The sequence below is a fragment of the Zootoca vivipara genome, chromosome 9 (assembly GCF_965207765.1).
Source record: "Zootoca vivipara chromosome 9, rZooViv2.hap1.1, whole genome shotgun sequence".
Taxonomy (NCBI): Eukaryota; Metazoa; Chordata; class Lepidosauria; order Squamata; family Lacertidae; genus Zootoca; species Zootoca vivipara.
Window position 1 is genome coordinate 30,316,136 of NC_142592.1, and position 27,847 is coordinate 30,343,982.

At 40.1% G+C, this 27,847-nt stretch overlaps 1 protein-coding gene across 12 annotated transcripts in view; it reads right to left on the bottom strand.

Annotated features, from left to right (window-relative positions):
• Nucleotides 1-27,847, bottom strand: part of OSBPL8 (oxysterol binding protein like 8) — a 72,185-nt gene that overhangs the window by 4,350 nt on the left and 39,988 nt on the right. For all 12 annotated transcript variants that reach the window (XM_035126743.3, XM_088676864.1, XM_088676863.1 and 9 more), the window contains 19 exons: nt 26,569-26,639; nt 24,359-24,454; nt 22,177-22,278; nt 20,088-20,291; nt 18,004-18,088; nt 17,055-17,223; nt 13,225-13,450; nt 11,948-12,132; nt 11,073-11,154; nt 9,379-9,477; nt 7,823-7,919; nt 7,480-7,578; nt 6,231-6,328; nt 4,012-4,101; nt 3,380-3,516; nt 2,904-3,089; nt 2,513-2,600; nt 1,613-1,712; nt 1,245-1,347 (listed from right to left, as the gene is read on the bottom strand). In XM_035126743.3, coding sequence (XP_034982634.1) covers nt 1,245-1,347; nt 1,613-1,712; nt 2,513-2,600; nt 2,904-3,089; nt 3,380-3,516; nt 4,012-4,101; nt 6,231-6,328; nt 7,480-7,578; nt 7,823-7,919; nt 9,379-9,477; nt 11,073-11,154; nt 11,948-12,132; nt 13,225-13,450; nt 17,055-17,223; nt 18,004-18,088; nt 20,088-20,291; nt 22,177-22,278; nt 24,359-24,454; nt 26,569-26,639 — 2,317 coding nt within the window. The remainder of the gene's footprint in view (nt 1-1,244; nt 1,348-1,612; nt 1,713-2,512; nt 2,601-2,903; nt 3,090-3,379; nt 3,517-4,011; nt 4,102-6,230; nt 6,329-7,479; nt 7,579-7,822; nt 7,920-9,378; nt 9,478-11,072; nt 11,155-11,947; nt 12,133-13,224; nt 13,451-17,054; nt 17,224-18,003; nt 18,089-20,087; nt 20,292-22,176; nt 22,279-24,358; nt 24,455-26,568; nt 26,640-27,847) is intronic.

A 27,847-nucleotide genomic window follows, 5' to 3' on the forward strand; every position in this document is an offset into this window, starting at 1 on the left:
GCGTACTTAGCCTGAAGCATGGGTGTAATTGGTTCCGGAAGTCTGTTCATAAACTGAAGCGTTCATAAACAGAAGCGAACTTTCCCATTGAAAGTAATGGAAAGTGAATTAATCCGTTCCAGATGGGTCTGCGGCGTTCGTAAACCGAAAATTCATAAACCGAGGTGTTCATAAACCGAGGTTGCACTGTACTGAATACATGGCAATTAGATCAGGATTTGTTCCAGCTATTTTAGAAATTCCTACAGTACTGGTTTTCACCAGCATCAGAGGCCACAATTAGAGCCTCGGAATGAAACCCCACGTTCTAAAAATGGGGGACCAGAGGGGGTGGGATTCACTTTAGAGCTGGCAGAAATATGTGGGCTCAACTTCTACAAGCTCCAACAGTGTAATATTTGGAAATTTCTGCTCCAAAGTAACTTTTTCAAAAGCATGTATTTGGCTATTTTGGGCATGAGTAAAGCAAAAGACATCTGTTTTAGGGATGGTAAAAACAGAACAAAAAGAAATACCAAGTGACTATCCTCTAAGCAATGCTCCTATACAGTTGCCATTAATTTCAAAGGGATTTGGCAAGAAACACACGTCAGATCGACTCCTTATTTAGAAAGCTAAAACAGACTCACATTTTTGGTCTGTGAAGCTTCAATTAGTTTCAGTAGTAGATCTATCAACTAAAGTTTTAGTTAATCTACCATAATAATAGTAATATAGAAAATTCTGGTAATCTACTTCTTCAATGTAGAACATTAGACCTAGATATTAACTCTCATCCCATAGGCAAAAATGCCTAATAACTATTCTTAAGAACCTAAGCGATCTTATGATCAAATGTTGTCTTGCTTTGGCCAAGACAAACACAAGAAACAAAATAGAGAATGAATATTGTGCAGATCTAGAGGATGCACTGAGGCACCTGAGATAAGTACTCCATGAAACAAACATGGGATTTTCCTACTACTGAATAAAACATGGGTAGAGACACAATAAAACGTGAATTCCTGGTCCACCCCACAAGTACAAAGAAACTGGTTAAAGAAAGTTCGGAGATTATATTGCGTTCATCTAAGAAACTGGTTATGCCTCACTAAAGAAGTCTGATTTACATCTTTGAGAACAGATGACCTACGAGGATGATTTGATATAATGTATTTATTTAGCAGTTGATTCACATATAAATAAGTGGTGTTTTTATTTTGAACAAAGCACTCACAGTAAAAACAGACAGAAAAAATACACACCTTCTAATGTCTTCTTGTGTCTCTCTTATAGAATCAATGGCACTTTGCAGTTCACCAAGGTCTAGCGTCTTCTTTCGAATTCTTGCACTGTGTTTGTGTTGCCCTTCAGAAATAATTAAAATAATGCAAGATAGGTTAAAGAATGGAAATCTTTAAAGAAGGCAAATGCTTTTAGTTCACCAAACAAAATCAGGCAACTTTTCTCTTTTTCTGCCTTTCATAGCTCAGGAGAAAAAAAACTGTTACCAATCCTAAAATAAGTGCACCATTTTACAACACAACCACTTCAGTCTAAAGAAGAACAAAGTAAAGGCATGTATCTACTACTGCATTCTATCCAAAAAGAAAAAAGGATAGTGTGAACTTACCTTCACTACCAGAGGAGTCCTGATTATCAGGTTCTGGCGATGAGAAGCCACTCTCCCCCTTCTTCGATTTTGCAGACCTCTTTATTTTTGCAACACTAACCTGCAATTCATAAGACATAATCTGCTCAGTAACAAGACAGATAAAACACCTGCTTTGATATTAGAAAGAGGTCAGTCTGTTCATAATTTTGACGAGGCATTGTGCTCTTTAGAGTGGTCTCTGTCAGGTTGGAGGGCTTGACTCTGGTTGTTGTGAACTTTGTGGGGTGGAAGAAACATCTGACCATATTATATGAGACTGTTTGAGGTATATGGAAGAAAGAGAGCCTCTCCTTCATAAGGTTAATGATCTGGGTACTGCTAGTCTGTTCTTAAGGGCTGCTCTTTGAGACCAAAACCTCTGGGGCTTGGTGTTGGGAGATTCTAGGGATATTTTTTGAGAGATACAAGGATTTATAAAAGACTGTGAATGCAGTGAAATAATACTGTTTCCACTAATGAGGCCTTTTCTTTTGGCCTGAAACTACAATTAAACCCAGTGAGGAGGAGGAGAGATCAACAACCCGCTTTCATGTTTGAAATGCAAGGTAAGGATGGGAAGGAGTTCTGCTGACTGCCATTTAGCTTCTTCAGTTCTGCTAACAGTGAACTTTCCTTGCTTATCATCAGGTAAGAAGGAAGGATTTCATTACAATTTTAATCTCTCTAAGGCACATAGCTGCCAAGTTTTCCCTTTTCCCGCGAGGAAGCCTATTCAGCATAAGGGAAAATCCCTTAAAAAAAGGGATAACTTGGCAGCTATGCTAAGGCAATTGGCCATGAGACAAATATTGGACTTTGCATTCTAAAGGATAATCTGCAGTTTTTTACTTGCCCACTTAATATCATACAAGAGCTTACCATTGGTGTCCGATGTCTGACTTTTGTTTGGATAGCACAATCTTTTTCAAACTGTATCATATCATTCAGTGGATCCCAAGGTCTTGTGCTGTGGGCAACAGAGAATGGACACAATGCAAGTTAAGTAAGTCTACTTAAAAAGAGAGAAATCATCCTGTTTCTTTTCAAAATGCAAGGTGCTAGCATTTCATGAAGAAGATCAAGACTGGAATATGCATCTTGTCTGATTTGGAGGGTCTCTTCATCTAAAGGAAAACATTATCTGATATATCTGCAATAAGGATCATATAGCCAAGAACTATAGCCACGTATTTAGTATGTGACAAGCTGTTTCAAAATTGCTTACTAGTACCATATCCCAAGTAGAAAGGGAAAGCAAACCAAAACTTACTCTGCAAATCTGTAGTTCCATTCCCCTGTGAGTGGATCTGGCTCAAACAGTTTGCATATCCACTCTTCATCTGCAAGTTTCCTTTCTTTGGCAGCCTTTCTCTGTGCTTCTTCAAGAATACATTTCTCCTGAGTTGCTTCTGATTGGTCTTTGCTATTTATAGCTCGGGTCACATGTTGCCAAAGTCTACCACATACAAGTAATACAACTGTTAGGAATCAGACACTGGTCCAAATATATTCATTGCAAGTTTATTTCTGCTGTATCATCTGAACAAAACTTACAATTACCACATAAGCTTGATTTCAATTTATTACCTATTTTAGAAATTACTTCTCCAATTTACTCCAACTCAAGTTCCTGTATTTTTTGCTGTACTATGTTTTTCACCCTCCACCCTTCCTGCTTCCAGCCATTAGCTGCATGATTCTTGCTATGTATTAATCTATAAGAAAACAGGTTTGATATGAACTTACTTCTCTGACTCAAAGTCACCTTGCTCATCAAACTTCACTGTGTATCTTCTTAATCTGCGCTGTCGGATCTCGGGTGTTGGATTCCAGAATGTCTCTGAAACATCTGTCTTTTTGTCCCTAATAATAACTTCACTGTCCTGTGATGTTTAACATATTAGATTACTTTGTAGTCAAAGAGTAAACAATCTTACAAAGTCAATAAGAACAAAGACCTCCTTCAGAATGTCACTTTTTGCAACCATGAGGTTTGTTCTGCCAGTTTGGCATACGTGGCTGGGAACAATTTAAAGTCAAATCTGAAAATAGATCTCTTATTTCAGCAAGAGGAACTTGATTTAAGGGAACCTGATTTACTTTCAGTCAGGTTTTGACCTTAGATGTAGTACTTCTGCAAAACTTTTTGCTACCAATGGAAGCTAGAAAACAAAGAATTTAAAGTGGAAGTTCAAACTTTCAAAAGGCCTCTAAAAAGGTACAATAAATATTTGACCTGAACGGCAATTAGGGTAATCAGAGGGGGATTGGGGGGGGGGAATGTGTCATTCTTAACAGCATTACGTACCAATAATTCAATGAATGTAAGAGAAATTTTAAATGGCTACCCAACATTTGAAAAGAAATATGCGACTCACCCAGTGGCCTTCCAGAGTAGCTAGCACTTCTTTTCCCAGTTTAATTTTCCCCATTATCTGATTAACACTGTCATTGCTGCCCAAAAATGGCTGTTAAAGAAAAAAGATTAGATGCTTGATAATGCTGTGTAGAACTTTATAAGATAATATTAAAACAAATGATGGTTTAATGAAAAAGTTCCCATAGTGCTCCTTCCTTACACCTATTGTGCTGCAGATGAAGTAAGCCAAAGGGAGGTTTGCCATGTCTTCTGAACCCAGGCACGTGGTTTGTTTATTCCCAAATCATGAGTAGAAACCAATATTTGTTCTGCTTGTGGTTTGTTTGGTGGGAAACAAACCAAAAGCTCATGTTCAGAGGACACAACAAGCCAGATTCTGGCCAGAAAATGACAGCAGTAGGAGAGCAGTTCTTTGGGAACTTCTGAGCAGCGTGCAGCAGCACGCTGCTCATTCACATCCATGTACTGTTTATTTAAAGTAGGGTTTTGTGTGACAAGCAAACTAGGCTACTAAAAGCTGCTAAGAGGTTTCTGAAATGTCAGCCTAACTTATTTCAAAGATAATGTCTGTCATCATTCCCCCAGAGCTAAGTTTCTTTGAGAGATATCCGAAGAAAATTATCCACAAAGAAAAAATTATGCTGGAAGTGCACAGTACACATCATGACTACCGCAACTAATAACTATGGCACTATATCTGAGCTACAGAAGTATTAAATTTACTTCTTCATTTTTATTTAAATCAGTGCTGGGGGATCTATGGCCTCTGGATGCCATTCCCATAATCCCTGGCTGGGGCTGATGGCAGTTGGTGTCCAACACCATCTGGGAGGCAGCAGGTTCCCCATCTCTGGTTAAAATGAATGGATTAATATAAAAGTCTCGTTTTTCTGCATAGTTTCTAAATAAATGTTATGAACTATTCTACTGATTAAAAGGGATGCGGGTGGCGCAGTGGTCTAAACCACAGAGCCTAGGGCTTGCCAGTCAGAAGGTCAGCGGTTCAAATCCCCGCGACGGGATGAGCTCCCGTTGCTCGGTCCCAGCTCCTGCCCACCTAGCAGTTCGAAAGCACAAGTAGATAAATAGGTACTGCTCCAGCGGGAAGGTAAACGACGTTTCCGTGTGCTGCTCTGGTTTGCCAGAAGTGGCTTAGTCATGCTGGCCACATGACCTGGAAGCTGTACGCCGGCTCCCTCTGCCAATAACGCGAGATGAGCCCCTCAACCCCAGAGTCGTTCGCGACTGGACCTAATGGTCAGGGGTCCCTTTACCTTTACTGATTAACAAATACAGCTCACCTTTGAGTCAGATTTTTTAAATAAAAAAAACCAGAGTGTGATTTTTTTTGTCCAGAACTGTAATATGCTTAAGATTGTGCTGTTTACTCAGAAAAATGTCTCACTGAGTTCAATAGGTAAGTGTGAAAAGAACTGCAGGGCACTGGGGGGTTTATTATAATGATTATCACCATCACCACTAATGTTCAAAGATTGCTTCCAGCATTTCAAAAATAAACTAGGCTAATAAAAGAAGTCTCATTTCCTCTGCAGAACCAAAAGAATGAAACAAAATTAAAAAACTCCTTCCAGTAGCACCTTAGAGACTAACTACAGGTGAAACTCGGAAAATTAGAATATCGTCGAAAAGTGCATTTATTTCAGTAACGCAACTTAAAAGGTGAAACCAATATATGAGATAGATGCATCACATGCAAAGCAAGATATGTCAAGCCTTTATTTGTTGTAATTGTAATTATTTGTCGTTAGGCAGGTCAATTATAAATAGAATGTAATTAAAGAAATGTAATAGCGATGTTTATTTTTGTATTATTGTAACTATTTGTTTTATTACTGTGGAATTTCCAAAAGAATGCATTTGTAAAAATTAAAAGAAAAGTAAAAAAATAATAAGCTGCATTACTGAAATAAATGCACTTTTCGACAATATTCTAATTTTCCGAGTTTCACCTGTAAGTTTTTTATTGATATGAGCTTTCTTGTGCATGCACACTTCTTAAAGCTCATACCAATAACAAACTTAGTTGGTCTCTAAGGTGCTACTGGAAGGAATTTTTTTATTTTGTTTCGACTACGGCAGACCAACATGGCTACCTACCTGTAACCAAAAGAATGAATGCACTACTCTGTATGAATTACATCTCTACCCATTTTCTAACCCTAAATCCTCTGGTGCCTATAAACAGGTTTGACTAACCTTTAGCTTGAATTCAAGTGCTGCACTGTATCCAGTTTTCTCACATGTGATGCTAACAGTTCCTCCAAGCTCTAAGGTCATTGTGCCATACAGAATTCCTGTAAGAAAGAACTCGCTTTAATTCTAATTCTGCTACAAAGCTACCTCCATTTTGTACTTCCATTTCTACCTACATATAATGAAAGATGGTATACTAAAGCCCATGCCTTTTGTTACATTGCAAGAAAAATTAACTGACTGATGGATAACAAGAGGAAAAATCCACCAACATGGCTAATCCTTTTCTTTAAAAAGCCACTGTCTATCAAAGGCTCATAGCCCTCAAGCAACAAACAAAGTCAGCAGAAATCTTCAGCTGGTTAAATTCAAAAATACTAAAATCCTCGTTGGAAGACATTACTTATTGGAAGTAATTATTTAGAAGACATTTATTCTACTGCTTTATCTTCTCTGCAGAAATTCAAATTGTTTCAAGTTCAGATATGCATAACTACTGTGTGATAACCAACAGCACCATATACGGAGTAACTCTGCTGATTTTAATGAGTCTGCTGATTTTAATGAGTATGTAGCACTGTGTCCTTCATTGTCCTGTTCTTAGGTATACAGAGAATAACCTCCAAATGTCCCAGCACTGTGCAAAGCTCAGTATGACCTACAGCTATCAATTTCTCTCCCCTTGGAGACTCACAACCCTAATCTTCTTTTAGAAATGATCCAAACTATCTGGACTGTTCTTTCACATAGAGGGCTCACTTTTGCATTGAGTAGGAGGGTTTTAGCGTATTTTATGCTCCATCTATCATGTATACCCCATTATTCAATCTTACATGAAATAAAGGACACGGCTGAAGGAAGAAGTGGCCTTTGTGGAGCACAACTAAATATTTATTGAAGGATTTTTGCAGACAGGATGTGTCTGCCAAATTAGGGAAGGACCAAATTTCCACCCAAAAATGATTTTTTTGGTGTGAAAATTGGGATATACTCTGGTCCATGATTTCTCACGGGCCAAAACAAGCAACAGTTATTTTTTAGCAATCATTTTTCTCCCTGAGTTATGGTTATGAACAAAAGAAGAAACAGTAGTCATTTCTTCTCCAGTTTCTTCACTTAATCATACCTCCATACAAGTCAGCCCAGACTTTGTCTCATTCTCAAGCTATCTGTGCTTGCCAGAAGGCAGGGAAAGCACTTGTAACAAGAATGGATAGTAAGTAGGTTGGATTGGCCAAACTGGTATTTTTACCTTTACAATGTGCATATGGCATGGTCATTACATATTCCTCTCCTCTGTTTAGGAACAGCAGTCGTCCTTCACCATCCAGAATGGCAGATAATGAATTTCCTGACAGACAATAAAATGTTAAGATTCAAAGAAGCACATCCAGAGAGTGTACAGAATATTTACAAGACTAAAGAGTGTCCTCACAGAAAATTCTGTAGACTAATATTTATTTAAAAGAACTATGGCACTCTTTTTTCTGGAGAGAAAGCTATTTCAATTCATTTTTATTTAACACACTTTCATCATTAAAAATAGGCACATTTTTGTGCTTTGTGACACTGAAAAAACTAACCCAAGATCTTACCGTAAAATTTGGATTTGGCCAAGATATTACCACTAAGGCAAAATCCATCCTTTCGATTGCTTACATAGAAGGCAGATATTGGAGGATGATGAGATACCTGTTGAAAGCAACATAATTCAATATAAGCAGGTGAGTTGCTGTGAAAATCTGTGGCAACAAGCAAAGGGTGTAGAAGAATTATAATTTGGACTCCTAATCACTAGGCAAGTGGATGTAATTCACCAAATATGCAGCTAAACACCAAATATTATTGGAGATACTTGTGCAAAAACATGACATCAACATAATTAAACTAAAGAACTAACCAAAAACCTGTGGTAGTTATGACTGCTGATAATTGGCTTATTGTTAAAGAGAAAGTAATAGTTACAAGTGAGTCAAACTGAGTTACACATGCACATACCTCACAATTGCATTTCAAGCACCAGTTTTACTACTAGACAGAGCCACCATCTTTTCTTAACAATTACTTATTATTTTGCCCTTGAATTAGCATTCCACTCATAAACTCTACTCTGTTGTAGAGAACCCATCAAACTTGAGGTACTCAAACATATATCCCGAAAGAATATTTACATATGGGCTAGAAAATTTGAGAACTGTAACATGTTATTCTTAGCAAAATAAAAAAATTCCTTCAGTAGCACCTTAAAGACCAACTAAGTTTTTATTTTGGTATGAGCTTTCGTGTGCATGCACACTTCTTTCAGATCTGAAGAAGTGTGCATGCACACGAAAGCTCATACCAAAATAAAAACTTAGTTGGTCTTTAAGGTGCTACTGAAGGAATTTTTTTATTTTGCTTCGACTCAGACCAACACGGCTACCTACCTGTAACTAGAACTATGTTATTCTTAGTTAAGGTGGGAAGTACAAACAAGTCGTATCCAAATATAGAGAATCGTTCTCAAACTTCACAAGTCAGTTCTCAATATAGACACATATATCACCACAACGCTTTCCTTCAGATTACCCAACTTTGTGAAACAAGTTTATGGGTTTCGAAACATCACCAAGCATATCAGAAAGAACCTCAAGTTTTTCCTCAGCAAAGACTTGGGATGAAGTTGGCTGAGAGATTCCTGCTGACATTTGAAGGAGATATCCAGAGTGTCACATGGAATATTTTGGAATCAATGCCATCAGCAATGGAATCTGTCTAATCTGTGCAGTTAAGATTCTTTTGGAAAATACATTTGATGTATACCTCAAGTCTGATGAGTCTTCCACCATAAAAATTGCAGTCCTGTACACCACTGTATGCAAGATTTATATGAAGAGAAACCAGTCACTTGTCCTTTTGGTGTTTCCTTCAACATAGGAAAGAGCCCTATGCCTAAAATAAGAAGAAGTGTAATCTACCTGATATCCCTTAAACAGGAAAGGAAAGAAGGAAAAATAAAACATGCTAAAATAGAAGTGTTATGGTTCTGTTATGCCAAGCTCTCCTCTGGTCATCTTCATTTATTTGATGATACTGTAAATAAATACAAAACTTGAAGAAATGCTAGTAGTTATTTTTTTAAAAACCATGTTTGTTACATCTTTGGTAATACCTGTTCAGCTATATAATATGTCTTGCTATTTGTTCTTGGATGAACCCACAAGCAACGGAAGGTCTCACCGAGGATGGGGTTGTAGGGTTTTTTAAGTCCCTGAAAAGAGAGGCAATATTTGCTAAGATAATACATTGCAACTGAAAAAAGAAGGGCCTAATAGTTTTCAATTCGTAAGTATTTAAAGGAAAGCCCTACGGTGACATTCTCTCTCAGGATAAGCTATGGTAAATTTCATATTTGTAGGGCATATAGAGGCACAGCAACTATGGAAATGTATTTCAGTGACTCACATTACATTTTATTAAACTAGTCCAGTAGTCAAATCACTAGACAACATTGCCTGCCAACTTTGCACTGTAGTACCACAGTGCTCACATCAAACATAGAGAGGCAGCATTGTGTATTTATTTGACCATGTACTAGTTGCATGTACTAGTTGCATTTTTAATCCACAATTCCTCCAAGGAGCTCGAAGGGGTTTGCATGGTTCTCCCTCTCCCCATATTATTATCACAACATCCCTGTGAGGTAGGTTAGGCCTTTACCAAAGCTGCCATGGGCTTTGAAGAAACTCAATCTCAGGACGCAAGGGAGAAACGTGCTAAGAGAAAGGCACGCGTGGCAAATCCACACCGTGATCAACTCCCGCCTGGAAACCAATGTCCCCACTGTGGAAGGGCGTGTGGATCCAGAATTGGCCTCCACAGTCACTTACAGACCCATTGTTAAAATCGTGTTTATGGAAGACAATCTTACTCGGCTATGAGTGATCGCCAAAGAAGAAAGGTTAGGCTGAGACACTGGCTGGCCCAAGGTCACCAGTGAGCTTCATGGCTGAGTGGGGCTTTGAACCCTAGTCTCCCATGCCTCAGTTCAACACTATGCCACGCCAACTCTCCAAATGGCATGTATTTCACAGGGACCTTTGCCATAGCTGCTATTTGGTTTCTGAGGAGTGAGTCAACCAGACACAGAGGATTATATGATTGCTGTGTATTAGTTGTACTAGCAGAATGGTTTGCGCAGCAGGACAGAAAGCCAGGATTGTTCTCGCAGGTGGTTGTGCAACAGACTGCTGTAGCCCTGATACTTCCTGATGTACAACTTGCTGCACAACAAGCTACTGCTAACACAACTATTGTGCTAGATTTTACACTGCACAACCATTATTCTCACCCTTAAGCTCTCACAAGAGCTGTCACTATTTGGGGGCTGAGGGTAAAACTGACCAATGGCCCACCCTCCAGAAGCCACATGGTATAGTGAGCATGGTCGTGGCAAAAAGTTTTCATGGTCACAGAAGACCTTTATAATCAAATTAAATTTTTAATTCAGGAAGGTGAAGAGTGGGAGAAAAAGGACCTCTTTAACCCACCCTGCCAGCTACAGATATAACCAACAAACACCATGATTAAACCCACCACCCTACCGGCTTATTATACTAGTATCCAGTAATAGTAAAAATAATAGTAGTAGTAGTAATAATAATTTATTTATTTATTTATTTATTTATTTATTTATTTATTTATTTATACCCCGCCCATCTAGCTTACATGAGTATATAGTGGGTGGTATACATGAGTATGTAGGCAAATTTTGATCTGTACCAAAGTGTTATGGGAGTGGGAGCAAGTAAAAAGAGTGAAAGGGGAAGGGATTTGCTACCACAAAAAGTGTTTGGAAAGTGTTACCTTTGGCTTTTTGTAGAATCCTGACAAATACCATTTCACAACTTGTTTCATACGATTGTAAGCATTCTCTTCAAGGGCAGCTCTAGAAAACAAAATTTGTTAGGCAAATCTAAGTACTTTTTGGATGCAGTCTTTATTTTAATTAAATAACTATGTACAATAAAATTTCAAAACTATTCACATGTGGAGAGAGTAAAAAGCAGATCTTGTCTGTACACAGTAAAGAGCAGTGTACAAAAGTGTGAATAAGAACTAATTCAAATACAAGATGGAAATACAATTTAAAGCCAGTATATATATATATATATATATATATATATATATATATATATATATATATATATATATATAAACTATATAACTATATATATAACAAGGCAGAAGACAAAACAAGTTAAAACTAAAAAAAATATCATGTACAAACTAGAAATAATAACAACGCTAAAATGCCTGAGCAAATAAGAAAGCCTTCTCATAACAATGAAAAACTTGCTGTGTGAAGTCCTTTAGAAAGAAATTCTAAAGTTGGGGCAAAGTCTAAAGCATAAAAGGCCCTCTACCTTGTAAAAACCATAACAAACCCCTAACTAAAGGCAGTACTTGCATCAGCACCTTTCTTGGTGCTCTCAAGACATGGGCAGGTTGGTGTGGGAATAGACACTCCTTCAGATACATGAATCCCAAGGTGCTTAGGAATTTAAAGGTAAGCCCCACAAAAGAAGGGAAAATTCTAGGGGCTAGAAGTATGATTTATTGCAGGCCTGACAAGTTTTACAACTTATTAAGAAAGCAATGTTAAAAAATGCTTCTGAAAACAAAATATTGAGCGGATACATCAAGTTAGTTTTTATTGTAGAGGAATGAAATCAACTCACTCAGATAAGAAGTCTGCATGATAGTAGTAATCAGAGAGTTTATCCAAGAAAGAACGAGTTTCCAAAATAAACGTGGGCAACACCACCTTGGAAAGGTCCATTCCTGGGCGTACTTGTTTTAGTAATGTCCATATCAAGCTTTTGTTCTCTTCTGATACTGTTTCTGTTTGGGAAGCTTCTCCTGCCTTCAACAAAAACAAAGCAGAATAGAACATAAACATGATACTAATTGAAAGAGCACATTTGCAGAAGGTATTTGGTTTCAGTCACCATGGTTTAAAATTGCCAATGCCTTCTCTATGAATTCATATTTATTTTGCATTGGTCAGAGCCCATGTTTGTCAGTAAACTTGCTTTACCCACCTATCAAAAATACATAATGCTCCAAAGAACAACTTAAGAGAAAGCACTCCAATTGTCTCAACTGTGCGCAATTTATCCCTAAGCAGTTTTGGGTTTTGGTTTTGTTTTGTTTTGAATTAAAACCCGGAGCCTGCAACCCTGAATGAGCAAGGGCCAAAACACAACATGTGAAGCAATTCATATGCTGCACTTAGGAAATGTGAACTATTTTTTTATAGAACACCAAATAGCTATTTATCAAACCAAGGCTAGATAGCCTGCAACACACTATAACTTCCAACTCAACCATGAGATTCAAAATTTCTGTTTTACTTTGATTAATGCCCTTGGGCATGTCCTCGCTGCTATAATAATAATAATAATAATAATAATAATAATAATAATAATTTATTTATACCCCGCCCATCTGGCTGGGTTTCCCCAGCCACTTTGGGCGGCTTCCAACAGATACATTAAAATACAATAATTTATTAAACATTAAAAGCTTCCATTATCAGTTGTCAATCTAGAATAATCTCTGTTTACCTTTGGGTCAGTTTAGTTGAATGGCTGGCTCTTAGCGTTTTTATTTGTCAAGTTATTTCTACATCTGCGTCAACTTTAGCCAACCATAGTCCCTTGGCCAAATCCTACCAGTTTCTTCTGCTTTTTATGGTGGCCTCTTATGCTTAGATATGCTTTAAAAATTAACCTACCAAAGCAATTAATCTACCAATGGTCTGAAATCTGACCTACAGCTAGAGGGACATTACCATAGACAAGAAAGTGTGTGTTAAAAAGGCAAAGGAAACCATTTTGCAATTCGAATGTTTCCAAACTGACTATGTGAGGCCCCTCCAAGGTACAATTTTAGTTTCAAAATACTGTGTTAAAACCAAAACATTACTACTGCATAAAAACACTTTTTTTTTAACCTCTCCAAGCTCTTCGTGAACTTCTTCCAAATACGTTGTTTCCTTGATATGATCAGGTTCAGGGTCAATGTATGAGTCATCCTGCCGCTCAGATGTGTCAGTGTCACTTTCTCCCAAGCCATCATTATCCGATTCATCGCGATCATGATCATTTTCCCTATCTGATTTATCAGAATACATATCTGGATCTTTGAAGTGATGCCTTTCAATTTCACTATCATTTAGCCTACAAAAAAGAAGAGATAGGTTTCAATCCTGGGGCTTTCCTTTATACAATTTAGCAACTCAACTCAACTTATGGCTTTTGAATGGTCAGTTCAGTAAACATTAGGCACGATAAGGTCAAATTTAAGCACTTTCTGGTCTTACTTAATGGAAAAACTAAAAGCACATTTAAATGAGTGGGACATAGGAAAACTTAAATTTGGCTGGGATCTATACCAAGTTTTAATTCATGCAACTGCAATTCCAGACTTTTTCCATATGGTTTCACCTCTGTTTATACTATAGCATCATTACTTTATCACTAACCAAGTAACTATGCATATAAAAAGATCTGCAATTACTATAGCTTAGACTGCAATTGTATGTTTTTGCTTAGGTTTTATAGCAGACCTTACCCCATAGATGCAGAGAAACGACCCATACTTTCCATTTTAGATGTTTAAAATACCTTTACATTTATACTCGCACATACATAGGTAGTGATCAAATTAAGAATGTACTTAGCTTGCCAATTAAAATTGTAGATATCATTTTAGTATTAAAATATATAGCATTTCTTGCAAAATACATCAATATGAGTTAATACAGAAATGTTTGTACAGCTACAACACTGCAATTAAAGAAATCATTGCAATAATTTATCTTTGAATTGCTACAGTCACAGTGTGGGGTCTTTTAGCAGTTCAAGCCACTGGTAAGTACCAGCATTGTGACTCACAGCTAACTCAACCAATCACCGCTCTGTAGTTTGTTGCTCCTGCAGTTGTACTGAGTGATTGAAACATGCCAAGTGAGCTGAACAGGAGTAGTAGGACAATAGTTTCTATTTGTAACTGTTTCATAACTTCTGGCAAAACAATAGCAAACCAGTTCCATATCATGAAGAATGTTTACTACAGGCGCAAGCCCTATTCCAGAACTGGTGGTACTTAGCTATTTAAATGTGCTTGGGAGGGATAAGATTGCAGGCAGCTCCCCATTTATGCACGTTCAATATGTGCACAACTGTGTATATGGAAGTGACCAGGAAACGTCATAAAGACATCACTGAAATGTCACTAAAAAAGCAGGGCAGGGGGCAGAAGGGCGGCTTTGCAGGCTTTTCCAATGGCTTTCAAATATACACAATTTCACCGACGTGTGTAATGCCTCGGAATGTAACCCCCGTGTAAACTGGGGGCTACCTGTATAGCCTCAAGGTACGGTAGAAATGGCCAGGAAATTCCATTTCCCAGGTCCCCCTACAAGTCAGCTCTATAATATTGATAACTGTTTTGTTCCTAGGGGATATTTTTAAAGGAAAACATTACAGTGGTACCTCGGTTTACGAACACCTCGGGTTACGAACTTTCGGTTTACGAACCATCGAAACCCGGAAGTAACCCGAGGTTTCCGAGTCCTATGGAGGCCTCCACGGAGGCATCGGAGCGTCCGCGACTGGGACGCAGCCACAGAAGCGCTCCGATGCCTTCACGGAGGCTAACTGTGTGGAAAGGAGCCCTGCGGCTGCGGCCGCGTCTCTTTCAAAGCGGGTGGGGGGGTCCCTTTGGAAGCGCTTACCTCGCGCATAGAAAACAGCGGTGAGAGGCTTGGCTGCGCGGCGGTGGCGCTCGCAGCTCTCCTTCCCTCTCTACGTGGTGCCAGCCGGGTGACCTTTCTCCTCCTCAGAGCAGCCGCTACCACCACCAGGCGCCAGGACTGGCTGGGGTGGCTCGTGGTGCGCCTGGCTCTGCTTGGAGCGGCGGCGGCAGCAGCAGCGGCGGCTTCTCTCAAGCCCGAGCCTCTCCACTCTGCAGGGGCGCAACGGTGAAGGCCCGGCCTCGCTTCTCTTGACCCCTCCGCGAGGCCGGGCCTTCACCGCCGCGCTCCTGCGACGTCTCTCCACCTTCGCCGTCGCGCTCCGATGCCTCCGTGGAGGCCTCCATAGGCCTCGGAAACCTCTTGGCAGACAGTGAAATTCATGTTAAATTGAAGCTTTAGGGGGTGTTTTTCATCGTCTGGAACGGATTAATCCACTTTCCATTATTTTTAATGGGAATGTTTGCTTCGGTTTATGAACACTTCGGTTTATGAACAGACTTCTGGAACCAATTGTGTTCATAAACCGAGGTACCACTGTATTGTGTTAGCAGGGAACAGCAAAAAAGAATTGTAACATTGATGAAGGGTGCAGGGCCGGAGGCGGCTTTCAAGTCATTTATTTGCCCATTTACCTTGTCTACAGGGACCCTCTAACAGTGTTAGAAACTGAGATATGAAAGCATCTTAAACCTAGCTTATGGGCGCAACAATGGAATGTCTAGGCCAGGGGTCCCCCAAACTACGGCCCCCGGGCCGGATGCGGCCCAATTGGCCTCCCAATCCGGCCCGCGACGACTCCCGCCGCCCGCTGCCCACTCTTACGGCGCGCGGCGGCGATCTTTAAAATCGGCAAAAAATCGCCGAAAATCCTTTGTGCGCATGCGTATGGGCCTCTCCCGACCCAGAAGAGGTCATTTCCGATGCACTTCCGGGTCGGGGGAGGCCCATACGCATGCGCACAAGCGATTTTCGGCGATTTTTTCCCGACCGTGTGCGTGTGCGCATGCGCACGGGCGCGCACTCCCCCGCCCTCCGGCCCACTGTGTGTGCACTCCCCTGCCCTCTGGCCCGCCGCGCAGTCGGCGCAGCGGGCACCGGCCCGAAGCCCGGTAAGTCTGGGGACCCCTGGTCTAGGCGCAATTTTTTAAAATAGCAATACAAAGCTGAAAATGAATGAACTGCAGCTAAAATATTATGTTCATTTTTCACATTGTCTAGTCCAGACATCCCCAAACTTCGGCCCTCCAGATGTTTTGGACTACAATTCCCATCTTCCCTGACCACTGGTCCTGTTAGCTAGGGACCATGGGAATTGTAGGCCAAAACATCTGGAGGGCTGCAGTTTGGGGGTGCCTGGTCTAGTCCTTCCCCTGCCCCTAATATTCTTAAGAGGGTCTCTTCTCCAGTCTTCAGAGAGTAGCTGGAAGTGGGGAAGCAGAAAAAGGTCCTCCTTTCATTCCACTCTGCAGTTTTAATCCGAAATCTTAGGTGCAGTACTGCACCCAAAGCTCAGAAACTGCTTGCGCATTAATGAACTCTTCCCCGTCACAAAATGTGCCCAGACAATGGGAATTTCGAACACTACCCTCTAGGATAGGTATCCACCAGCCTATGAAGAGAATATGAGGCAGGTAGTGTAAAAGAAAAAGGGACGGATGAACTGTCTCTTCCCTCCAACTTATGCTCTTCCACAACCATAAACTAGCACATATATGAACACAATTGCATCCTTAAGCATATCTGTACTCAACAGATTAACATGTGAATATATAAAGAAACTAAAAACTTACTTTTAGATACCATTATTTTAATACCATGTGCCTTTTTTGTGTGCTTATTTAAAAATTCTAGTGATATTTTCAGTAAGTATAGCAAGCAGCAGTTTTGCCAAGACAGTGAAAAAAGTAACCAATAAAAGAAAACATTGGAAAACTATTTAAACGACAGTAAGAATTTAACCTTGGAACAGCCATCATCACACCCCACCACCACCACAATAAAGGTTATAAATCTGAACAACTTACGGGAAGCTTTCACTACTATGCACGTTGTTTGCACGTAGCAGACCATAGAAAGACACATGTGCACCATCTGTTAAGGTCACTTCATGCTCTTTACCTTCTCTAATCATTGTGCGCTTGAGCAAACCTGAACACTTCAAAGCCAGCTCCAATGCATCCATCCAACACCTACCTAAAAATATATATTTTTTGTTAGTATAATACCCCATGTTACTGAGTTCACCATTTGAATAGTATGCTAGATCTGCATTTCATATGGGAGTAGCTTTAAAGCACAGAACCAAGATTTTATATCTGACCTCTCAAGACCAGAAATGATTTATCTGTGCTCTTTCAACACATCTTATAGCCAGATTCCAACTATATTTTTTGGCTAAGTCTCATTTACTTCAGCAGGACATGATTTTATTCACGTATGCTCGGGACTGCAGCACTTGTAGCTTCTGATATACCTGGGGGGGGGGGGGAGGCACTGAACTTTGGGCTGCATCCAAAGAAGTCTTCCACTGTTAGCGCAAGGAGTTCCTCTCCCTCTTCAATTTCTGCACATCCCCCCTCCCATCTGTTCTCAAGGTCCCCCCCACCCCCCAAAAAAACCAACAACTATGAAGTAGAGGCAGGAATCTGAATATATAGTCACAGAATCAACGAGTCATGTACATTAGATCAGCTGTGCCTTGTAAGTCTTACAAGGCTGAAGTCTTTCTGCAGGGAAGCTGTACCTATATTGCACTATCATTGTATTACCAAGCTCTGGTTTTCATATTTTTTTAATCCACATGTATCCTACTGTGAATACTTTGAGAAAAAGAAACCTGGGGCCAAAAAACAACTGGGCTACACATGGTGTTGCTGGTAAAAAAAATTTTTTCCTGAAACTGTTTAATCACATTAGGATTTACTGTGTTGCCCTTCGCAGAAAATGTTATTTACAGAATGTGCTTTTATTTACCATCTGATTCTGAAGCTGCTCGGATGATCAAGTAGCTGCTGGGTAACGGTTGTGTTATGGATCCAACAGCTTCACCTTTAGGACCCTTAAAATACAAACAATATAGATGCAAGAGTTTTAGATTAATTTGAAGGCACAATTTTAATGAAATATCTAGGATTCTCTGTCAATCAGCAATTGCTATTGCAATAACTCTATGTGACCAATGGCCATACTTCACTGGAATCTGCTCTTCAGATTAATTTTAAAAATATCCCCTATTTTGGTCCCCCACCTCTTAAAAGGTCTTTAGAACTAAAAATTTCCAGGTGCTTCTCCCACTCATGCCTGTATTATTATTATTATTATTATTATTAAAGAAAAAACATTATAGAGGCCACAATGTTGGTGGCATTAAAAACTCAGATTACTCATTCATGTTGGAGTGGGAAGCAAGAAAGCAATGACAGCAAGAATACGTTTAAGTAGAACATGCAGCTGGCAAAGAAGAAGGGCACAGCCAACACCATCTGTACGCTCTCTTTCTTCAATCACTGTTGAGAAATTGGAAGGTAGCTCAGCTACAAGAAAAACATCACACATTTCAGTCTGGAGAGTTGGAATGATCCTCATTTGAAGCTCATGGACTCCCAAATGTGTGTAGATAAACAGGAGGGGGTGGACAGAGCACACTACAACTTAGTACATAAGAAGAGTCTGCTGGATAAGGTCAATGGCCGTCTAATCCAGTATCCAGTAAGTGGTAATCCAGCTGCCTGTGGGGAGCACACAAGCAGGACCTCAGTACAAGAGCATGCTGCCCAACCTGCGACTCCCAACAACTGCTGTGTCTGGGAGTGGAGGTGGAACACAGCCAACGTGGCCAGTAGCTGTTGACAGCCTTCTCCTCCATTAATTAATTTATTTAATCTTCATTAAAAACCATCTAAATTGATGACCATCACTTCCTCCTGTAGAAGTGAGTGAGTTCCATAGTTAACGATATGCTGTGTACAACCTTTCCTCATAAGGGAGTTGCCCCATCCATCCATCCACCCAAACATTGTGGTTGGGTTTACTGGTTAGCATCTGGAATATTCAGTATCAGAGCCAAAAGCCATAGAAGTTATACTGCCTTGTGTATCAAGAGATCCAAACCTCACAAGTGTAATCATGGCTTCTCACAAGAGATCCATCCACAAATGGGTTGGGCCCTTTTTTGTTGTCTTGGGCAGTGTTTCCCAACCTTGTGCCTCCAGATGTTTTGTGACTACAATTCCCATCATTCCTGACCACTGGTCTTGCTAGCTAGGGATGATGGGAGTTGTAGTCCCAAAACAGCTGGAGGCACAAGGTTGGGAAACGCTGGTCTTGGGGATGGCGGTATATGTAATTCAGGTGATGCCTTTGTTCCTAATATCCAGGGCTGATTTCTGCTGCTAACCCATTTTTAAGTGAACTCTAGATGGGGTATGGAGGCACTTTGTCCTCTCCTGGTTCAATCTTCTAGCCTCCTGTTGTATCCACCCACTCTTATATAATCTCTTGGTAATCCCAGTAAATTTACAATGTAAGCAAAATAATACAAATATACATTAGGCCAATAAAAAGTAACAAACATAATTCTCACAATACACACGCTAAAATAGGAACTTAAAACAGCAAAATAAAAATGTGGCAATTTTTGATGTTTTAAAAGAGAATCTTCCCAATACGATTTTAAAGCACAAATCATTAAAAGGCCTGAGAGTATGAAAATATATTATCCTAATACCTACAAGATAATAAAATAGGTACCATTAGGGATTCAGGAGCTGTTATACAGCATTACTGTGCACATTTTATATGTGAAAAGATTATGATTAGTGGCTGCTTTCACAATAAAGACCACACAGGATTATGCAGAGGGCCAATACTTCTCTAATGCAACCACATCAGGGCTTTGGGATGTCAGAAAATCAAGCAAATTTAGCAAAGGGATAGCTGAGCTGACAACTGAAAGCACACTGAGATCATCAATATTTAACAATGCAGATAGGTTTAATGTGTCATTGGTGTAATGTTCTATTCAACGCCACCTGCATTAAGAATACATATTCACTTACCTTAACAGCCCAGATGGATTGCTCCAAAGGATGGAAAAGTTTGAAACAAAATCCATCCTTTTTTGAAGGCCGCTCAATGAGTTCACAAGCGTTCAGAAGTACTGTTCCCACCCACTGGCCATTTTTAGGAGTTTTGTAAATAAGCAGTACTCCAGGTTTCAACACACACCAAAGTTTGGTCCAGCTTTTCAGTGTACCTCGAATCTTAACAGAAAAAGAGAGAGATTTTTAATTTTAAGTACATTTTAAGTACATTTCAGTCCCAATCCCTCCTGGCCAGGCAATAAGACCCTTCTTACAATATACACAACCAGTTCAGAATCACAAAAATGAAGAAGAGCTATTCAAATCTCACACAAATACTTATAGGCACAACACATCTTAATAATAATAATAATAATAATTTATTATTTATACCCCGCCCATCTGGCCGGGTTCCCCCAGCCACTCTGGGCGGCTTCCAAAAAAACAGAAATTCTAAAATACAGAAATCCATCAAACATTAAAAGCTTCCCTAAACAGGGCTGCCTTGAGATGCCTTCTAAAGTTCTGGTAATTGTTGTTCTCTTTGACCTCTAGTGGGAGGGCATTCCACAGGGTGGGTGCCACTACCGAGAAGGCCCTCTGCCTGGTTCCCTGTAACTTGGCTTCTCGTAATGAGGGAACCGCCAGAAGGCCCTCGGAGCTGGACCTCAGTGTCCGGGCAGAACGATGGGGGTGGAGACGCTCCTTCAGGTATACCGGACCGAGGCCGTTTAGGGCTTTAAAGGTCAACACCAACACTTTGAATTGTGCTCGGAAACGTACTGGGAGCCAATGTAGGTCTTTTAGGACCGGTGTTATGTGATCTCGGCGGCCGCTCCCAGTCACCAGTCTAGCTGCCGCATTCTGGATTAGTTGTAGTTTCCGGGTCACCTTCAAAGGTAGCCCCACGTAGAGCGCATTGCAGTAGTCCAAGCGGGAGATAACTAGAGCATGCACCACTCTGGAGAGACAGTCACTGGGCAGGTAGGGACTCAGCCTGCGTACCAGATGGAGCTGATAAACAGCTGCCCTGGACACGGAGTTGACCTGTGCCTCCATGGACAGCTGTGAGTCTAAAATGAGTCTTAATGTTTGTATACTGTTAGTTGAGCGTAACTAGTAAATCAAATTACCAAAGGATATCAACTGCACCATGCAGACAGTATTCTTCTAAAATGAAAACTAATTTACTATGTCAGAAGTTATTTTACATTTTACATATGTAAATAAATGCAGAAACTTGGGGTGATTCCCATTCCTGCAGAATGTGTCTCAACGGATACCAGTAGACTACTGGTTAGGGAATGTACTTGAAATATGAAATGCAAGTTCAAATCCCTAATCAGAAACGAAGATCACTTTGTAGCCTTGAACAAATCAAACACTCTCAACCTAATTTAACTTTCATGGGTTTGTGAGGATAAAACATTACATTTGTATCCTGCTCTTCTCAAAGGCAATCAATCACTGAAAAAGTAGTATGTTAACAGCCCTTACACTTTAGCCAATACAGGAAAAAAGGTATAAACAACAAGAGTCCAGGTAGAATATTTTATTGATCAGCATAAGTAATTTAATTCTCCTACAACATGCAAGAAACACACTGACATTAAGCAGCTTAGATTATTTGATACCCGTGCTACTTTTACGTCCTCCTTCCAGGAGCTATTCATATCATCATTGAAATTCACACATTTGAAACTCCCAGAGCTTTATGCTGTGATGTATGAAATGTGGCTTGATGAGTCTGCAAGAAGGAATCTGTTTTAAAATAACAGTTTCCTGTTTCCAGAAGAATCTCTCATAATTCACATTTAATATAAAGTGATCACCAATTCAATTAGTCACTGCAGACAGATGTAGCCATGGCAACCACTGTAAAGCAGTGGCAAGGTGTCCCCGTTGGTTCCCGATGCATCAAGTACTGAGCCTCTGGGATATAATTAATGGAGTTTTTTCTAGTGGTAAACATCAATCAGCAACCAACTAGGATCTGAATTCTTTTACATTCTGACAAATAAACAACAGCTACAACTTTCACTCAATATTACGCATAATTCCTGACCTTCAGCCAGTCAGCCATAACAATGACTGATGGGTCTGTGATTGTGCTAAGTAGTTCTTTTGTGGCTCTTTTCTTCTCTTCCCTGTAATTTTTCTTTTGAACCTGTAAATAATGAAAGAACAATAAATTCAGAGGGTAAGAAATTTAAGAAAATGGAAGTCATGGTGCTATAAAAGCAAAGGTCAAAATGAACTGCAACATGCTTAGGTCAATCCATAAAAGTATGAAGAAAGCAAAACCGTTTTAGGACAGATGTTTTATGTATCAGAAGAAGTGGCATTACATAATACTCCCTTCAAACCAATTTCATATAAAGCAGGAATGGGGAACCTATGATCCTTCAGATATTAACTCTACAACCTCCATCAGCCCCGGCCAGCATGGCCAATGGTCAGGGATGATGGGAGTTCAGCAATATTTGGAGACCTGAAGTAGGGGTGGGTGGTATATTCATGTTTTGTCTCTTACTGCTATGAACTCCAGAACGCAATAAAGGTTTCATATTTTTTCACCTTGTTGAGAAATACACTGCCCAGCTTGCAGACAGGAAGCAACACTTTACTGCAAAGTAAATGGCCAGGTTTCCTGCCTGCCCAATCTGCAAGGCATAAGCCCCTGCCACCTGCCAGCTGGCGTTGCAGAGTAAAGGGCTTTACTTTGAAGTAAAAGCTGCTTTCTGCCTGCACAATCTGCAAGGCGCAAGACAGACCCAGCATAGCAATAAGCTTCCCTGCCAAAGCAGGGAAATTCCGATCAGCAAATATCCACGTGGCTTTGCTCTTGCTTTTGTTATGCAGGTTTAAGGCACACACCTCACCTCTTGCTAGGAAGAATAGAGACCCAGCTTCCTGGCTGATCTGATAGCAAACAATGTTTCTTTCCCCCCTCATAAGATCCACATGGCTTTAAGGCCCACACCAGGCTGCTTGCTAGGCAGAATAGACACCCAGCATATTATCAGGCTAAGCACGATATCAGAGTCTCTACTCTGCCTAGCAAAAGCCCTGTGGATCTTATTTGCTTGCTTATTGGAATCTTCAGTCGTCAGCAGTGCTGTGGACAGAGAATTAGCAAACAAAAGTTTCTTCTTCCTGATACGATCAGTGTGGCTTGGCTTGGCTCCTGCTTCTGTTCAGGCAAGGAAGCAACAATTTACTTTTGCAGTAAAAGCTTTATGCATTTGGAAACTAAGGTGCGGATTATGCTGATGACTGGGCTGCTGCTGCCAGTTCAAATTTTAATTGCTGGTTTTAGATATATAGTGATGCATTTTAAATACAGTGGTACCTCGGTTTATGAACACAATTGGTTCCGGAAGTCTGTTCATAAACTGAAGCGTTCATAAACTGAAGCGAACTTTCCCATTGAAAGTAATGGAAAGTGGATTAATCCGTTCCAGACGGGTCCGCGGAGTACTCAACCTGAAGCGTACTTAACCCGAAGCATGGGTGTAATTGGTTCCAGAAGTCTGTTCATAAACTGAAGCGTTCATAAACTGAAGCAAACTTTCCCATTGAAAGTAATGGAAAGTGAATTAATCCGTTCCAGATGGGTCCGCGGTGTTCGTAAACCGAAAATTCATAAACCGAGGTGTTCATAAACCGAGGTTCCACTGTATTGTTTTTAAGCAGTTTGTTTTTATCATTCTTTATTCCATGACTGGTGTTTTTAAATGTTGTAAGCCGCCTTGAATTCCAACTTGGCAGGATATAAATATGTTACATAATAAATAAATAAATAAATATGAGAGGCAGTGGGGTGGAACCGATGGAACGCTTTTCACTCAGCAAAGTAGTAATGGGCTGGTAACACATTTAATATTTCCAGCAGAAACAAGTCATGCCATGTTCAAAGTGGTGGACAGCTTCTGTGCATCCCTAGCAGCAGCAACAACCAGCACAGCATATATACTTTATCTGTAGCCTAGTTTTACAAAGGTGGTGAAGTCATGTCTGGGCTACAACATTTTAGACCACAGATGGGAGTTAATAAGGTTGAATAATACCTGCATGAAAGTGAGCCCATAAACAGGCTTACAAACTCACTGAGAACTAGGCCTGCAGAGGGCAAAAATAAAGTTATTGTGTATCTCACATTTATCTTCTGAGGCCACTGAGAGGTGTCGTATTCCATAGCCAAAAGGCTGGAGACAGTAGGTTTTCTATCCCGGAAAGCAACTCACCTTAAGAGACTCCTTCTTTGTGAGCTTGGTAGTAGAGGAGCTGGGGGAGGATGCGGTGATGTCCTTCTCAGAGCCATTATAAAGCTTAGATTCTGACTGAAAATATATATAACACAAGAAAATAATTAATGAAGGATTAGAGCAGTTGCTGTTCAGTCAAACTTCAAGTGAAATATAGAAGCCATGAGTTTTTCAGGTTGCTGCTTGCTCCCTTTATGTCACTTCATTTAATCAAGGCATAGAAAGAGCTTGTAAATGAATCCTTCATGTGGTGCTTCAAAACATTGGCTTCTTCTGCCGTATCATTTAACAATAACCCAGTTTGAAGAAAGGTGTCTAAAACTTGACATTGTCCACTGAGCTTTACACATGCAAACACAAATAGCTTTTCTTGTCCAGTGCCACCTATGTACTTACTAACCCCCTGGCCCATCAAGGAAAATATAGAATTTCTCCAGACTAAGGTCTGTTTCCTGAATCTGTTATATCGGTGTTATTCAAATACATTATTACAGCCTGCTTTCCCCAAAACACAATTACTTCTAGAGATCCATAACTTCACCTCACTTAAGTGCCTTTAGCACTGAAAATAATTCTTTATTAAACATGCTGCTGTGGCATCACATGGCTTTTATTTATCCTGCCTTGAAAGTTCTAAAAATGGTTTCTCTGCATGTGCCATCCAATAGCTTGGGGAGAAAACAGCTTGGGAATGACAGGTGAACCCTGCAGAGTTGCAGAACTATTCTAGCAGTCTATCATCACTCAACATTGGTTGATAATGTAACCAAGTTAACTCATTAGGAACTTTTCAGCATCTTGTACTGGCTAAAAATAAACTTTGGATGAGTTACAAGGCATTTGTTACCCTGTATAGCAAAACATGTTTTATTGACACAAATTGTTTAATACTGAGATGCCCAGGAACCAGCCAAATCTTCTGGCTAAATTTAAGGATACCCCCCCTCCAAAAACCCTATTTTACTAAGTTTTCAGAGATAGACAAAGGGTGGGAGGGAGAGAGAGAGAAGCACACACATAAACAGCCACCAATCTCAAGAAGATGAGACAAAGCTCATCCACTAAGCTCAGTCACATGTACACATATGAAAGTACATACTTTCTTAACCTGGGTTTGGCACAGTGAAAGCTTTGGTCACCTTGGCTTTCTATTTGTATGAGGAGAGGGACTCCAACCTTGTTGATTCTCCTTGATCTCTCAACGGCTTTTCATACCATTGACCATAGTATCCTCATGGACTGGCTCCATTAAACAGAGGTTGGAGGCAGTGTATTATTGTGGTTCGGTCCCTATTTGATGGACCAAGTTTAGAGAACAGCTCTGGCAGATTTCTGTTTGTTCCCATGGCAATTATATTGTGGGGATCAATTCTGTCTTCCATGCTAACACCTAAGGGAAGTCATTGGGTGCCATCATCAAAGGATTTTGGGCGAGTCATCATCAAGGCACTCTATATCTTTTCCATCAGAAGCAGATGAAGCTGTTCAGAAGCTGAACTTGTGCCTGGGGAGGTGGGAATGAGTGGGTGGTCTGGATGGGAGCCAAAAACCAAGCCTGAACCCTGAGAAGAGTTCTATGGCTTGGTAGTTTGCATCTTGTTCAAGTGTGAGTTGCATTCACCATAAAACATATAGCATGTAGTACATCAGAACCTGCAACTTACCCAGGGGTTATGTTCCGGGGATTGCGCCTAAAGCCAAAATCGTGTATAGTGAAAATTCATTGGATTCAACGGCAGAGGGAATTGCCAAAGTCATTTTCCCCAGAACTCCGCCCCCTTTCTATTTTTTAATTGCCATGTATATAAAGGTGAATGTGCACAAGTTAAATGCATGTATGTTGCAGGTTTACTAGTGGATGCTACCATGTCACTTGCGGCACCTGTGCCTATTGCCAGCTATGGATAGTTTATCTAAAATAATATGCCTCATACTTAATTTAACCAAGCAGCTAATAGAATTCACTAGAGGCCCACTGGACCTCCTGAGCAGCCCTCACATTTTTCACAAACTGGCTTTAAAAACAAATATTGGTGCTTGCTTTTGTGCTATAACCAAGAATTACACATAAACATAATTCACCTTGCTATTTAAAATAAGCCAAAAATGAGATAGGTATGGAAAAGATTAAATCAATTGCAACCACATGTCCAAGTTCACTTAGATGCATCGGACAGAACTATGCTTACCTTGCTTTTTGACATTGATTGTGTAGAATCATCTTTACTTTGTGATGCATCATCCTTCCCTCTGTCAAAACCTTGAAGAGAAATGGAAATGGTTGCAAAAATTCAGTGTATTCCATATGCCATTAATGTTGAAATCCTAAATAAGACAAACCTATTAAAACTCTGACCAAATATACTTAAGGACATGGTGTATATGTCATCATTTGTTCACCAAATGTTTTCGTAATTCCTTTACAACTGGGATTTTTTTATATATATTGAAAGCTGTGTTGTGTGAGACCTAGGGTCCAAAAGTGGTTATGCTCCCAACCTACAAAATTCAAAACATGAATGGTAGTTATCAACCCTCTCCCAATTTAATACATTTGTATTTTACCTTCCAGGCATTCAGAGGTACCTCAATTACTCAGTTATATGAAAATATCCAACTACTAGTAGCACGTAGTGCAACATAGATAAGCACAGAGAGTTTCAGTCCACAGGAGAACTGGTTTGCCAGCCCACCCCCAGGTTACAGCAGCTCCAACAATGCAAAGCCTTCTCATCAGTCATCAGAAAAATAGGATGGAAGTGGAATCTACCGTAATAAATTCATAATCAAGTAAGCCACTAGGATTAGGCATCATCATATTCACACCATACTACCACACACATCCAGGGATGTGAACTGATCAATGGAGCATAAAACAGAATGAAGCAGAGCTTGTGCAAAGCCAAGTAAGGAGAGTAGTGCTAACAAGCCGTTTCTATTCCTTGTGTTAAAAAAGGCAGATCGGAGTACCGGTAACTACATTCTTCAAAGAGGCAAGTGCATTCACTATGTTAATCAGAAATTCCTCAGGAAAGTATTAGCTGCAAATGTTATCTTCCTGGTAAACTTACCAGGAACTTGGGAAATTCCCTAGAACAATTTGGGATTAACTGAGATTTTGCAACAACTTCTAGATGCACAGACTTTCTTTGGACATTTGTATAGCCATGGGGCAAGGGCCAGTGCGCAACATCTTACTGCTCCAAGCATTCATGTACCTTGTGATATGTCTAGAGAATGGGGCTCATGACACCACAATTAATGTCTAGGGTGCTCTACTCTTCACACAAAGTCAGTGAGCAAGTTACATGCACGTAAACTGGTTTTTAAAAAGAAAGAAGGAATGTGAATCAAATGCCAACTACTGACTTATTCAACAGCATGAAAGTCAAAATAACAGATACTGTGTATCCCTCGCCCAGATAATTCATGTAAAAGGCTATAATTAAGGTAAGGTTGCAGGACCCA